Genomic DNA, 16,003 nt, shown 5'->3' with positions numbered 1-16,003 from the left:
TTAAAGCATGGAGTGGAGTTTATCACATTCTGTTCTCACATGGCTCCTGGTAATATCCATAACACCAGGGCAGCCACAGAGGGCCACAGTGAGCTCAAACTCATCTTTCCGCATTTCGATAACCTGTCTAACGCCGCATTCTCCGTTTGCTGCAAGGCCATGGATTACAGGCCTTCCAACCTGCAACAACATTAGACTGTATTTCAATAAGAAAATCCAAAACAATACAAGCAGTTTAAGGGTTCATATCAGAAGGGCAGCTTGTATTGATATAGATATCTTACAAGGACAGCTTGTGCACCCAAGGCTAATGCCTTGAACACATCTGTTCCTCCCTTACTCCTCCATCAAGCAGAACAGGAACTTTTCCTCCAACAGCATCAACTACCTGAGAACATTATGGATATATATGATTGAACATTCTTACAACTTTTCCAATAGGAGAGTTTCTTTTAAAGACTCCTTTTTTCTTGAGATCCTATTTCGGTTTTATACAAGCTTAGCCAAGCGTAAGTTAGGCCATGTTTGTGCTTACAGGCTACACCAGAAAACTCTGAATTAGAAATAGAGTTCTACCTCTTCCAGGACAGAAATGGTGGTAGGAGTATAATCTAGTTGGCGGCCTCCATGGTTGGAGACAACAATCCCAGCAACACCTACTTCCACAACATTTCTTGCTGAAATGGTAGAAAGAAGAACACCTATTCAGAAGGGCTAATGCCAAATTTGACTTCAAGTGTCAATCCAATGTATTTCACCGAGTCGATTATTTTGACTGATCATCATGCCTTGAATACCAGGAGAAGTTAACATTTACGAGACCTTTTTCCTTTTTACGCAAATTTATCTTTCCCTTTATGAGTTAATACTTACAAGACGTGAAGATAAAGATACGATTATTTGGAGCCTTGATCAGTTCATCTTACCAACTTCATGAGTGAGTACTCCCCTTGATCAGAATTGGCAAGTTTGTAATAGATTTCAAGCACTCTATGTCCTGCATACGCAATGCAATAACTAAAAATTTAAGAAGAAAGAATGTTAGTGTTTTGAGTGTGAGAATGGAGAGTGACGAAGGAGAGAAGGAACGAGAATAGAAAGATTGGCAAAAACTGCTCTGCTATACGTGTAGCAGAGGAATTTTCATTTCTATTCAGTCTCTCAGCCTCACGCACTTGGAGTGAGGGAATATAACCGTTTGGAGATCCTATAATGATGGCTCACTATAAAAGTGAGACTCTTTTGTATTCAAGGCCGAAATTACTAATATACAGACGTAGGCAAAACAGAAAAGAAGACGAATAAGATTAGGATATGCTGTTAGCCCTTCTTTCTCAGCCCCTTATAATAATATGGGGAGGCATCTCCTTTCATCTACTTTTTTCCTGCTTCAACTTCATTGCACATTTTCATGGACACAGAGAGTGGAAGAATCTCATATGCTAGGAAAGACCGCTTTCAAGGCTCGGATAAGGAGGAGAAAAATCTAGCAGCAGAATGAGCCCTGGCCCCAACAAATCCCTGAAAAGCAGCCTTTGATGGATGTTCACAGCATAATCCTCAGGATATGCCATTTGTGCTTACTGGTTTATTCCATCTCTTGGAGTCTTTGAGCCCTTATATAACTTGTGCTGGTCCATCATTGAAACACAAGCAGGAGCATGTATACATACTAGAAGTATACTTGTCAAATAAGCAAAGCAGTCCTAGAAGAGGCAAGCATTTCTGAAAATCATTTTAATCGAACTCTTCCAAAAACTACTGGTCAACTCAAAATGGTAACGGTGCCTTACGTAAAGAGTATAGCCGGTCGGCTATGATAATTATTTTTATTAAAAAAAAAAAAAAAGACCCAGTAAAGCCGGGCGGCTATACGCTTTAAAAAAAATCCGCAATAAAGCGGCTATACTATTGATAAAAAGCCCCGCCTGAGCCTGAGCCCATTTTGCTACGTGTCAAAAATAGTATAGCCGTCCGGCTATACTAATTTTTTAAATAATAAAAACCGTAGTATAGCCCGGTGGCTATACTCTGTTTATTATTAAAAAAAACCCTGAGTTGGAAAAGGTTTGATGACGGTCTGGCGGGCAACCAATCCTGATGCTAGAGATTTTGTTGTTGACATGGGTTTTGCTAACTTGTGTATCACAAAAACCAGTAACTCGGAATAGAATATTGCAATAACAAAAATGTGATTTAGTCTATATTGCTTGTAGATATGTGAGAAAGTCTTTTGGGATGATCATCTTTTGTGAGAAAGTCTTTTGAGAAAGTTATATATATATATATATATATAAATTTTATATGTATTATATATATACTTGAGCATGCATCACAATAATACAAGCGACTATTTGGTTGAGTTGAAAATCAACGCCTTGATTTTAGTAGGCAAGTCGGGTTTGAGTCAGTATTGTGTCATTCAATAGTTGTATTTACATTTCTTCTCTTTTTGTTAACAAGAAAAAAAAAAAAAACCATGTTTAAAAAATAAAAATAAGGAAACACGCCAAAGAAGAAAGCAATATATATACAAGCTTTCTCCAATCAACAAAAAAAGTTGTAGTGTATGTTTTCACCCACTCAAAACCAAACAAAAAAGTTCATGTCTTCTTCTTCCTCTTCCTTTTTCTCAAATTGAAACATTAAAATTTTTGTGAATTTAATTTATGATTGCCATTGCATGCTAATCGATGATGAATTTTATTTATTAAAAAAATTATCTTATGGTATTAAGTCATGGCAATTTTTTTTAAATCATAAATATTTTCATATTAGATGATGTGAGGACTCCCGTTACAGTTTTGCACAGGGCCCTGAAAATCTCAGGACCGGCCCTGGATCTGAGTTGTTACCTTTAGAAAGTTGTCTGACATTTGTTGCCTTCATAGAAACAGGGACGGGTATGAAATAAGATACAAGAAAAGAGGAAACATTTCGTCAAAAGAAGAGAGGTAAGTGAAAAAATTGTTCTTGCAAATATATGGTTTAAGTTAGCAGATTTAGCAACATTCATTTTGCTTTGGATGCAAGGTGGAATCTAACAATGAGAATCAGACCCTGCCGAGCAAAGAAAAATGTGAACTTGCTTTGGAAGGAGTAGATTCCCAGGAACACTCGGATAAGATCGCAATGCTTGTGGATGATGAAGAGCTGGAGCTGAGAGAATTACAAGGAAGCCCAAATGCACTGGGGTTCTCTGATCATTTTACTACTAATGGAGATCATGCCTGTTCACTTGGCAAAGGTTGGTTTGAGGGAAGAACGGAACAAATTTTCCACTCTAAAATGAAATGTTGTAATATGTATGTGTCTGCATGTATAATATTTTGAGCTGTGGATAAGGAATTCTTGGGATTTCAGATTTGCTGGCCAAGTTTCCTCCAAATTCTGTGAAGATGAAGCAGCCATTCTGTATGCAACCTAGGGATTCTTCTCTAAAGATTGTCAAGAAACTGTTTAAGGTGTGTGAATTGCAAACTGTTTGTGGCCTGATTTTGTTAAGTTCTTTTGCAAATATAGGACATCGTTCGTGAAAGATGTCATACACTCCATCTATGCTTGCATTTGCTTCACTGCCACAGAAATGAGTATAAAACTTCACAGAAGTAAAAAGATCGTAGCATAGAACATCGAATCATATGACTGTGTAATGAGAAGACTCAACTGATTCATACCTCCCAGCACAAAGAAGCATCAAACGTCTCTTTGACAAAAGCTTCCACTTTCGATCCTTCATCCTGCAGAGAGTTAGTGTCATCCACATAGATAAACATGTACTTTCACTTGGATCATACAACTGACAAGCAAAACTTATTTCAATCAGCACACAAACATTCATGTTGTGAATAATCACAATTATCACTTGAGCTACGAGTCCTTTGCATTTTTACCCTATAATCATGGGCAGCTCTCATCCTCCCCTTTAATCTCATCATCACTTCCATTCTCACTCTCATTTTCCTCTGTACTCTAGCACAAAAAATAAAATTTAAAAACTAACACTACTACAAAAAGTGAAAAAGACGACCAGAAAACAACGACAGTCTAAGTGAAAACCGTCGTGGTTTTTAAAAAGACGACGGTTCTGAAAACACCGTCGTGTAATACCACCTTAGACAACTAAAAATGGAGATTCAAATGGCTGTTCAAAAACAACGACGTACCTAATTAAACAACCGACGCCTATTTGAAACAGATTTCCGCAGTGTAAAATCAAAGCCAACAAAGAACGGCAGAAGTTATGAATCGACCGACGTAAGAAAGTAAAGACGACGATTTCAATAAAAGCCGCCGTTTTTACTCATAAAATAAAACGACGAGGTTTTCGTATAAGACGCCGTATAATTACAAACAAATCCACGGTTTTAAAATACAAAATATCGCCGTATTAAATTAATTTACAACGACGAAAAATATAAATATATCGACGTCATTCTCGTATAGTTCTACGACGTTATCTTTAAATCGTACTATAAAATTTAACGTCGTATTTATTCATTTTATACGTCGTACATTTAATTTAAACCGTCGCCTTAATAAGAATTTTTGTTAACAATTTTTTTCTTTGATTTTCTTATCCTACGCCGGTAGATCTACTTAATGACAAGAATTGAAATAACCACGACGGTTTATATAGAAAACCGCCGACATAACCAGATTTTTCTGAGATCCCAAGGGTTACGAAATCTTACCAGATGGAACTCTGTTCCACATCATAATCTTAACAGATGACACAGATTTGCAATCAGAGAGACAATTTTTTGGAAGTTGATGATGTGTGTGCTTTTGTGTATCTACAAATATTATACCTAACGTCGTTGCAAATTTGCAATCAGAGAGACAATTTTCAACGACGGTTATATTATACCTAACGACGCTTAAAAAACAAATCAACGTCGCTCAACAAATATATTACGTCGTCTTAGTCTTACTTAAGACGACGAAAAACGTCAACAGTAATACAAAAACAGTCGTTGTTTTTATACTCTTATTTTTTTTAAATCTGTCATCCAAAAAAGAAAATTTACATATTCCAGAACATTAATTTCCTTCATTTTAAATTTCTTTGATTTTCAGATTTCTTCATTCCAACAAATCTGATCTTCAGATTTCCCTGAGAAGCGAACTTTCCTTCGACAGCGAGTGGAGGCCAGGCTTGCATCTCTTTTGATGGAAAGCAAGGAGTATTCAAAAGCACTAAGTGTCCTATCAGGCTTGATCAAGGAAGTGAGAAGGCTAGTTGACAAGCTTCTTCTTGTGGACATAGATTTGATGCGAGTAAGCTCAATTTCTCTTTGAGAAAGACATCCAAATTATTGTCTTTGAGATGTGAGAGACAGTGTCTCTGAGAGAGGAAGAACCTGGAACCCTAAATGTAAACCGAAAATGAATGAAAGCGACAAATTTATAGAATAAATTTTTAAAACCAACGGCGGTCCTTACAAAAAAACCGCCGTTTAAATTGTAAAATCAACGCCGGTAAGACCGACGTATATTACAGAAATCCACGTCGGTACATTAATAAAAACGACGTGTTAAATAATCTACCATGACGCGAGTTATTACTTATGTACTTTAATTTTTGAGTTTACTACGACGGTACCTACAACACTACTGTCGTATTTATTTACCACGTCCGAAGTTAAATTTACCGTCGTATTTTTTAATTTATACGTCGTAGTTATATGTAACCGCCGTATTATTTTTTTGAAATGGTTTTATATGTAAGCAACTTTTCGTCTACCTGACTTACACATGCACTGTTTCCAAACCCGATTAAAAATTTCAATCTCCCAGAGAAAACTTTTCTTTTTTCCTTGTCAGAGCACTGTCAGAGTATCTCATCGTCTTCCTCTCGTCTTCTTCGTCGTCTCTGAACTTAAAGATCGATCGCCTTCCTCTTGCTTTCGTTGCACGCAATAGGTAAGCTTTCATTTTCACTATTTTGGTTACTGTTTTGCATGCTCATACGTTTTTGTTTGAAAAATCTTTTTACCTTTTTTCTGGCCAAAATCATTTTACTTCTTTCCAAGTTTGATAAAATATACAGACAAAGAGGGAAAGTTTCCAACTTTGAAGACAACTACCTCAACTAAATAAGACGACGGTAGCTTCTTATTTACGTGGTTAAATATGTAGACCACGACGGTTCGTCAGTCGTTCTAGCGTCGTCTGAAAATTGACAAAGTTGTTTTTAAAATTATAGTCTTTTTTTATTTGCTTGTTTAATTGCAGGTTTGATTTCTCTGAACAATGGTTTTTGTTTTTCCCTAATTTGATAAAATATAAAGAAAAAGAAAGTAGGGTTGGTATCTAATATAGACGACAGTATATCTATTGTTTTACGTCGTGTGAATGTTAATACCACGACGGGTATTTTAGGGTTTTGGATCTGCAATCAAACATTCACAGAGAAAGAAAGAAGGGTTTTGGATCCTTATATAGACGACGGTGTATTACTATTGACGTCGTGTGAACATAAATACCACGACGTTATATAAATAATGGTTTTAAACATTTATTACGTCTGAGATTATTTCATTGCGTCGTTTAAAATCATATCATACGTCGTATTTTATTAATAACCGTCGTTTGTGTTCTTAATCTTTTCCTGAAATATTTTCACTTGCAGTTTTGTCTGTTAAAATGGTTTCTCAACACCAAAGTAAGGATTCTGGCTCCAAGAAAAATGAAGGTAAGGAGCTTGGAATGGTAGCTCCTCAAGACAAGTCTTCGAAGAAGATGAAGTCTTCAAAGAAGATGAAGTTTGCTTCATCATCTGCTGAGACAGAACCAACCAGCCAGACAACAATCTCTGATGATTCAAAGACTGGTCGAGGTATGAGCACAATGCCTCGTGTTGTGAAGAGAAAGCTTCAGAAACTGAGGCCAATTGTTGAGTACAATAAAAGGGGGAAAGGTATTGGCCAAGCACATAGTGAGATGCAGTCGTACATTGGTGTGTTGGCACGCTCCAGAGTTCCACTTGTGGACAAGAAATGGTCTCAAATCCCCAAGGATATAAAGGAGCAGATTTGGGAAGCAGTTGACATTTCTTTTGTGGTAGGTCAAGGGGGCAAGAACTCTGTTTTATCTTTTGCTGCCAAGAAATGGAAGGATTTCAAGTCTACACTACTTTGTAGCTTCAAGGTTATCCAAAGATTTTGACGCTATTGTGAAGCAATTATTCAGGATATCACGTCGGGGAAGGAATAAGAACCGCCATGTAATTCGAAATAACACGACTCCAATCCCATAATACCGACGTCTAAAAAATGAGATAAATAATCTAAACGTTAAAAAATACGACGTCATCATACATTTTCCACGTTGCAAGTTCTTTTATAAACGAAGAGGAACGAAATGAATTCCGACGGTAATTCATTATAACCGCCGTCTAATATCAATTAAACGACGTTATTTGTAATACGGCTCTCATCATAATCAACACCGTCTATATGTTCTGTAATACGGCTCTCATTTATTTGGAACCGACGTTGTTTAGAAGTTCAACGTCGTCTACATTAATAAGGGCGACGTGAGTAATGAATACATATAAATACAACGTCGACTATATAAATGAAACCGACGTTGTTTCGCATTTCAACGTCAACTATATAAATACATACGTCCTAAATAATGACACTGACAACTATTTCCAGTTGTGAAAATTATATTTAACGGCGTTGTGTTTTAGTTTTCGTCGTTGTATGTCTATCTTGCGGCCTTGTTCTTTTAATATGTGTCATATTTTTCCTTTTTAACGACGGTGATTTGTTTGAGTTGGTCGTCTATTCTCATCCTCGACTATTTTTTAAAATTTTAGCAGACTAAACACGTCTGTTTTTATTTGTTTTCGACGTTGTTTTATTTAACAACGTCTAATATTTATCGTCGTTGTTTATTTCTGAAAATAGGACGTATAAATTTTGTAATACGACTCTCATATATTTGTAACCGACGTTGTTTCGTTTTTCAACGTCTACTCTATAAATACATACGTCGTAAATAATGACACTGACAACTATTTCCACGTCATCTTTTATAGAAAAATCGAAGTGGAAAATTTATTTTACGACGGCTGTTTTTATATAGGCGACGTACTAGGCATCAATAACGTCGTCTTCTAATGTATTTAAAGACGTCATATTTTTTATTGTCGTGAAAATGATATTTAATGGCGTCTTATTTGAATTTTCGTCGTTGTATGTCTATCTTGCGGCCTTGTTCTGTTAATATGTGTCATATTTTTCCTTTTTAACGACGGTTTTTTTAGAGAGTTGGTCGTCTATTCTCATCATCGACTTCTTTTTTAGATCTTTTTGCAATACAAAGACGTCGTTTTGTATTTGTTGATAACGTTGTATATTTTAACAACGACGGTGATTTAGCGTCGTGGTTTATGTGGGAAAAGATGACGGTAGATTCCACGACCATTGAAAAACCGAATACACGACGGTGATTTACCGTCGTCTTTTTGCTTTTTTGTAGTAGTGTAAAATTGAAATAGTTATCAAATAATAACCCTAAACTTATAATAATTGATAATGGTGGGATAATATCGTTAAGAGTGTTTTTACATTTTATTTTCAAATTTGTTAAGTATTCAATAAACTACTAGTACTTCATACTTATTTTATTAAATTGGATTGTAGCAGCATTTTTGTTTAAGTTGGGGTAATTTAAGGAATTTTAAATGTTATCTACACTTGTAAAAGAAGCTATTTGACGTGTGTGCAAATAGACTTTTTTCTTTTCGGCATATGTTGATTTGCTTATTTCAGCCTCTCTACAAGTTTCATTTCCCAATTTTAAGGCTGAGACTGAATGAACTGATTGAGAGATTCATTTAGCATGTTTATTAATTCCTAATCGGGTTAAGAGGAAATGAATTGAGGAGGAGTTGAAATTCGGATTCCTATTAAAGTTGTTTACTAAACTATGTAGAATCGGGGTAGGAATAGTATCGATTCCTTATAAGTTGTTTACTAAATTCTCATGAATCGGAAGTGAAACTAGTTCGATTACTAAAATGCATTTGTTGTAAATAAATTATTGGGTTAAAGTGGATGGAAAATTGTGAATTTTAAAATTTGTGTGAGGATTTAATGTGTAAAAAAGATGAATTAATGATGGGCTAGCTTTCTAGGAATTAGAATACCACATCCCACCTAAAAGTCCAATTTACTCCTAATTTTGTGTGAGCCCCCACTTACTTTTCCATTCTTATATGTAAAGTAAACACGGAAGTAATCTATAATAGAAATTCAACTCCTTATTTTAATTTCCATTACAGATTAGTAAACATGCCAAAAAATTATATAAAACCGTGTGGCAAAATTAGTGGGGTACATGTGAGCTTCATTAAAAAGTTGTTCACTTGTCACAAATAACAAAACAATATAAAAAACATGTTCAATCACTATGTTTCTCCACTAATATAACTTGAGCATTCCCACCTAGGACCTCCTTTGCTTAAGAGACCACCTCTTTTCACTCCTTAAATATATGATTTGGATATGTTGAAGCTAGCAAATTAATATCTATAAAGTATCAACTAAAGCAATTAGGAGGGTTTTTTCGTTTTTAATTTTTTAAAATAAATAGTATAGCTGCGCGGCTATACCGTTTAAATATATATATATATATATATATATATATAAAGCAAAAGGCAGGGAATGGTAAAACATTCAAAATACCAGAAAATGTCATTGGTTAATGCAAACATTAATAATTGAAATTATTAATTAAATGAAATAATATAGTAAATTCACACTTTTTCATATTAAAAAAATTAAAATTAAAAGAAAAAAAATCAGATAATGGATCTTATTTTTATGGAAACACAACTACCCATTATCTTTTTTAATTCTAAAATAAATTTAAATTTTTTTAAAAAAGGCATCTCGCAGGCGGAGAGGCTAGTATAAAATATTTAAATAGTACGGCGGTACAGCTATACTGTGGTCTTTAAAAAAAAAAAAATATATATATATATATATATATATATATATAGTCATGAGGCTATACTTTTTGACATGTGGGCCCCTAATCGCTAGGCTATACTTGTTCAATGGAGCTCAAATTCGGATATGTTGTAGTCAACATCCATTGAAACAAGTTTCATGAGATCTTCCCCACATCCGAGCACCGAAACATGCTGATCCAAGGCCAAGAAGTTGACCTACGAAAATGAGCAAAAATAGATTTTATATTAAATAAAAACACAAAAAAGATGACAAAAGACTATAAAATGTCAAGAACTAACTCAAAACATTGGATGAATGACATGATAAATCATGTATAAAAATAAACCCAACATCAACCAAACGGGGGTGCCAAAATATGTAATGTTTCCCCTAATTAAATGACCTTACGAATTGGAGATGCCTTCAGCAATTTATTGATGAGTAATCAGCCAACACTACATTCTAGCTTCTTTAACAGATCTCAAGTCAAGGTAGTTAATTAGTACTAATACAAAACCAAATCTATACTTTCAAGTCCTTGTGACATTAATTGCTAGACTAGCCTTTAACCCATTAAGCTTCCTAGACTGTTGAGCAATGACAGTGGCAGTGGTAGGGCTCTGCTCCAAAACGACTTCGTATCCATCTCCGAAAGTGTCCATATTTGGAGCCATGAGCTGCCAGAAAAGCCCACCTACACACGAGCCCCCTCTGCTGGCACTGCTGTAAATGTCACTGTATATTTTTCCAAAGTAGGCGTCCCTCTTTTGTAGGACATAGCCCGGCAATTTATAAGACTTGCCGAACTCAGCCACGAGCAGTGGTTTCTTCACCACTGTGTTGCAGTCTTGAATGTGTGCTTGCACCCATCTGTCCACAAAACCAGCTTGAGCCTCTTCGCTTTCTCCTGATAACCTATCCATCATCATGTTCTCATATATTAGATCTTGTTAAAATAATATTACTATGGAGCTTAATTATTAGGGAGATTATGTTGTGAAAAAGCCGTAGACAGGGTTGAGAATAGAGTGGGACCCAAAGCTCAATTGGCCACATATACCTTTTTTGCAGTTGTAAAAAATTAATGGCAACACTATATGTAAATAGCACAATGACGTAATCTTATCCGTGACAATTCATTTTGGTCACAGATATATCGTGGCATTTGCTTTCATTGGCCTCAGATCATCTGTGACCCTTTTTGAGGTTTTTCCAGTAGTATACTCGGTATATATAGGACAAATTGATGAATAAATATATAGAGGGGGTAGAGATTTTGATCGTAATATGTGTGGCTTTTCGTGACCAACCCATTTTGGTCACGGATATATTGTGACTTTTGCTGTCATTAGCCTCAGATCATCCGTAACCTTGTTTGAGGTTTTCTAGTAATGTACTTGGAATATACACGACAAATTACTGAATACATATATACATAGCTAAGGAGATAGAGATTTTGAACGTACCATTGATCAGCATAGATATGTATAGTGGCAAAATCGATTTGGGGAAGCAAGTTGGTGGCTATGAAATCAGAGCCAAACTCTAGGTTACCAGGGTTGTACTGCTTCTTGTCCGGCGTCGTTTCCCCATAAAATCCTTCAAGCCCTATTTCTAGTAAATGCTCACTATCAATGGACTTAACGTGTGCGGCCATTTCTGTCACCCATTGCTGCACAATAATAATTTACCAAAATAAGTTTAAAATAATTAAGGAAAACCAAATAATATTTGAAGGGAGATACCTGAAGAAGGGCTCCAGAGACATCAGATTGGCAACGAGGTTCATTTATTAGTTCCCAAGCAAAGATGGTTGGATCATCTTTGTAGGCCACCCTTGTTATGGAGTTTATTCTTGTGAGCACAGTCTGCATAGGAATTAGGATTGTTAGATAAATCTATTTTACATTATATATAATTCAATATTTTACATCCTCTCTATGCATCTTTGACCATGTATGTGGCATGGAAAAATGAGAAAATTAATGTATGAAATAAATCTCAAAGTCCACATGTTATTGTAAAATATATAAAAATAACAAATAAATAACAAATAAAACTCGCAAAGTCTGTTGAGAATATTTCGACATCGGATGGTCTCGCTTACATTTTCTTGTGATATCGAAACAGACTACCTACAACTGAATCTTATTATTTAGAGAAAAGAGAAGTTGTAACAAGGTTTCCCAACATTCTCACATACTCGTATACAAAATACACATGGGAAAAAGTAAATCTATGCAACATTAATGACTAAATCTGAAGTTCAAAGCTAAGCAAAACGAGGAAAACAAATGGGAGACCCTTCTAAAGTGGTATTTAATAATTTTTCTAATACAAGAAACGGATTGAAAAAAGAAAACATTTAACTGATAACTGAAAAGCTAAGCAAGGAATTAGTGGACTAATTAATTAATTAATGTGAATAAATTAAATAGGAATTAATTAAGCACCTACCTTAATATGATACTTATAGTATCCTTTGATGACAGAGTTTGAATAGAAGTCGTCATCGCTGCTGATGTGTTGGCCACGGTCTCTTGCCCACTGCACATATTGCTTTCTACCCCCAAAGTCGCTAAAGTTGTTCACAAAGCTTAGGATCACATATACTCCGAATTTTTTAGCCTCTGATATCACAAAATCTAATCCCTACCTCAAAAGAAAATTAAAAATTAATTAATCATATAAGATCGACCATAATCCAAAATTCAAGAATATCTTTAACAACAAGAAAAGGGGAAAAATTTTAATTAGTAAGTCATACTTTCCGGAGTCATAGAAAAGGTTAATGCTGGTATTGATTGAGTGAAATTTAGGACCTGTTTGGAATTGTTTCTATATGAAGTATTTTTTCTAGAAGTGCTTTTAGTTGTTCCCGTCTCAATCATGCACCTTATTTTTAAATGACTATGAATATGAACCATACATATACTCAAATTAAATTTCAAATTTTCGATTAACCATTTTTAACAGCAACATAACATGTGAAACTGTATGAAAGTACACAGCTACATATAGGAGTACCTTGAATGTGTCCTCGTTATAGGAGCCAGGAGAAGGCTGAAGGGGTCTGTCTGTGCCGCGGCCATCATTGAAAGCCCAAGTTCTAGCAACCTTCATGCCATACCTGGAGGCTTGTTGGAATGCAGAAGTGACCTTGGCTCTTGAAGATGGGTCAGATGCCATGTACATCATCCAATATGCATTGAAACCATTTATGTAAAACGGTCTCCCATTCATAACAAAACGGGTTCCTTCTGTTCGAGCAAAAGCACCACCATTAGAGGCATGATTAGCTTCACCTTTACAATCTCCATGCTGAATGACGATCAACACCAAAAGAGTTGACAAAACAAACAAACCCTTCCCCGACATGGTTGTTGAGTACTAATTTTATGCCTTAATTAACTTTTTTATTTAGTAGCTAGGGCTAAGCTAGTATATATAGTGATATAATGGATAATTAGGAATAAAAAAAGAAATTAAGAGAGAAGAATTGGGATAGCCTCGTGTAGTTCATGTATACATTAATAATACCATATCTTAGTTACTGGATTGTGCTCCACAACAGATCTCTTACCATAATTAAGAGATTTGGTTGGCTTCATTTTAAAAATATATACCATAAACAGATCTCTTTTGGGATTCACCTGGCTTCCTTAATAAGAAAAAAACACCACAACTAAGCACTCTCTGGATTTCCTTTTAAAGAGATATGATATTAATGAGAAATTCAGGACTTGTTATTATCAATTCACACGTGTTATAATAACTTGTCTATAGTTTAGTGGTATTTTTCTCCATTCAGTTGGAGAGGACGATATATATTTGTGATAAGTTTAATACCTAATTAGTTGTGACTAGCCTCATTGTGGGCGTATTGGCCCGTTGTAAATTGTCGTGAGTGCAGAAAAAATAAACTTGATTCTATAAAGACAAGTCAAGATAAAGTAATAAATAAAAAGATAGTTGACAAAAAAATAGTTTTGTTAAGAAATTCTCATTCGAACACGATAAATCATTACTCATACGCAAGTTTAATTAATTTTTGGGGTTTGTTACATACATGTCATGAACATGTATGTAACAACCAATGAACAATTTGACCATTAAACAGTCCAACAACGAGAAAAAATTATGGAAGCCCAATAGTTTGAAAGTCCAGCCAATACCTCTGGCCTATCTGTTAGACTTTTCGCATTTAATATTTGCTTAAGATAAACTAGCCTCTCCACGCTTCTGAGCCCGAGACGCTTTTTTTAAAAAAATTTAAATTTAGTTTAAAATTAAAAAAGATAATGAGTAGTTGTATTCCATAAAAATAGGATTTATTATCTGAATTATTTTTTTAATTTTAATTTTTTTAAATATGAAAAAGTGTGAATTTACCATATTATCCTCATTTAATTAATAATTTTAATTCTTAATGTTGTATTAACCAATGATTTTTTTTGGTATTTTGAATGTTTCACCATTTTCTGCCTTTTGCTTTATATATATAGATAATGACAAAATTTGTCTTCAGGAGCCATCAGTGACTGATTAAGTTGTATAATTTTACTAATTTAATAAACTGGACGCATTGATGTTGAGCAAGTTGAGAGACAGTAAATTATGCTATGTTTAGAGAAGTAGTCACAATTTTAAATAGAACATCCATTTGTATTGAAATGACAAGATTACGTATTCAAATACTCAAGTCATGTTGATATCGAGTACATTAAGATGGATGGGCGCTAATATATTAAATTCACACACAACACGGATGCTATGACTCGAATCCATGACCTTTCATGAGGGAGTCCAAACCAGTACACTAGTGGGTCCTATACACAAACATCTTTGTAAAAGAATAAAATCTATTTTGTACTATATTTATTTAGAGATTTTCTATTTAAACCCCGCATTTCTCTTAGTTCACCTCATGTTTTAAGTTCACCCCAACTTTTAATTTAAATTTTCACAATTTCTAAGAAAACATCACTATCTTCCCAAACTACCCTTAAATACACCCTAAGCTGAAAAAATAAGAAATAAAAATAATTTTCTATTTAAACTCCACAATTTTCTTTGTTCATCCCAATATTTAAAGCATTAAACAATATTTGTAGTATACATGTGATTTTGTTTGGGGTGAAAGTTTGAAACAAAAGTATGTGCTAGGCATCAATTTAAAGACGGTTTGAAGGCATCAGTTTGAAGCAAAAATACATGAGATTTTCTTCTTGTGCTGGGCAACAGTTTGAAGCAAAAGTATTTGTAGTATACATGAGATTTTGTCACGACTGATCTTTCTCCTCGAGCCTTGGAAAGAATCTTCTACAGTTATGGAGCCTAATTGTCTTGCCGCACACGGTGCTTCAATGCATCGGATCTCAAGGATGTCAAGAGTGGTGAGGAATTTGTATTTTTCTAAAACTTAGTACGAAGAGTGATGAGGGTATGTGTATAGATGTATTAGGGTTAAGTATTAAGTTGGATGACCTTTTTTGTCTTTTTACATTGTAATAAAACTTACAGTTTAATGATTTATGTATTGGGATAAACAAAGAGACGTGTGGGGTTTAAATAGAAAATTTCTTTACTTATTGACTACATCTCTCGTAGAAATAAAATTATTGTGAATCTTACCTCTATGAGAGAAGTAGCTAGCAATTTTATAGACCATCGTGGTAAATGTGTGTCATTCCCTATAGTAAAAACTCATAAGCAACCATGGAAAAAAGTTTAAATAGAACGTATGTAACGTGAAATGTTCTATGCAAGGGAAATTTGTTGGTTGCAGTGTGGCCCCATACAAGAGACTTGATCCTTAATCTTAAGAGAAATTATCAAATCTTTAAACTGATACCATGAGCAGATCTCTTACTGGGATTCGCCTAGCTTCTTTAATAATAAAAAAACCACGTGTTATAAATTTTAAAAAATTAAAATTTAAAAAAAAAACCCACCAGAACTAAGCACTATATGGATTTCCTTTTAAAGAGATATCATATTAATGATAATTTCAGGACTTGTTATTATCAATT

At 34.6% G+C, this 16,003-nt stretch overlaps 1 protein-coding gene and 1 pseudogene across 1 annotated transcript; both read right to left on the bottom strand.

Annotated features, from left to right (window-relative positions):
* LOC117620897 lies at nt 1–3,947 on the bottom strand (annotated as a pseudogene).
* A 6,125-nt stretch (nt 3,948–10,072) lies between these two features.
* On the bottom strand, nt 10,073–13,219 carry LOC117620893 (mannan endo-1,4-beta-mannosidase 1-like). Its single transcript, XM_034351138.1, has 6 exons — nt 12,999–13,219; nt 12,429–12,623; nt 11,717–11,839; nt 11,438–11,643; nt 10,535–10,886; nt 10,073–10,186 (listed from the first exon to the last, which is right to left on the bottom strand). Exons 1-6 carry the CDS (start codon nt 13,212–13,214, stop codon nt 10,073–10,075), a joined length of 1,206 nt encoding a protein of 401 aa, XP_034207029.1. The 5' UTR covers nt 13,215–13,219.
* Nucleotides 13,220–16,003: the final 2,784 nt, after the last annotated feature.

Source organism: Prunus dulcis, chromosome 3 (genome assembly GCF_902201215.1).
Source record: "Prunus dulcis chromosome 3, ALMONDv2, whole genome shotgun sequence".
Classification (NCBI taxonomy): Eukaryota; Viridiplantae; Streptophyta; class Magnoliopsida; order Rosales; family Rosaceae; genus Prunus; species Prunus dulcis.
Note: the sequence above shows the minus strand (reverse complement) of the source record. Positions and strands in the feature narration are given on the sequence as shown.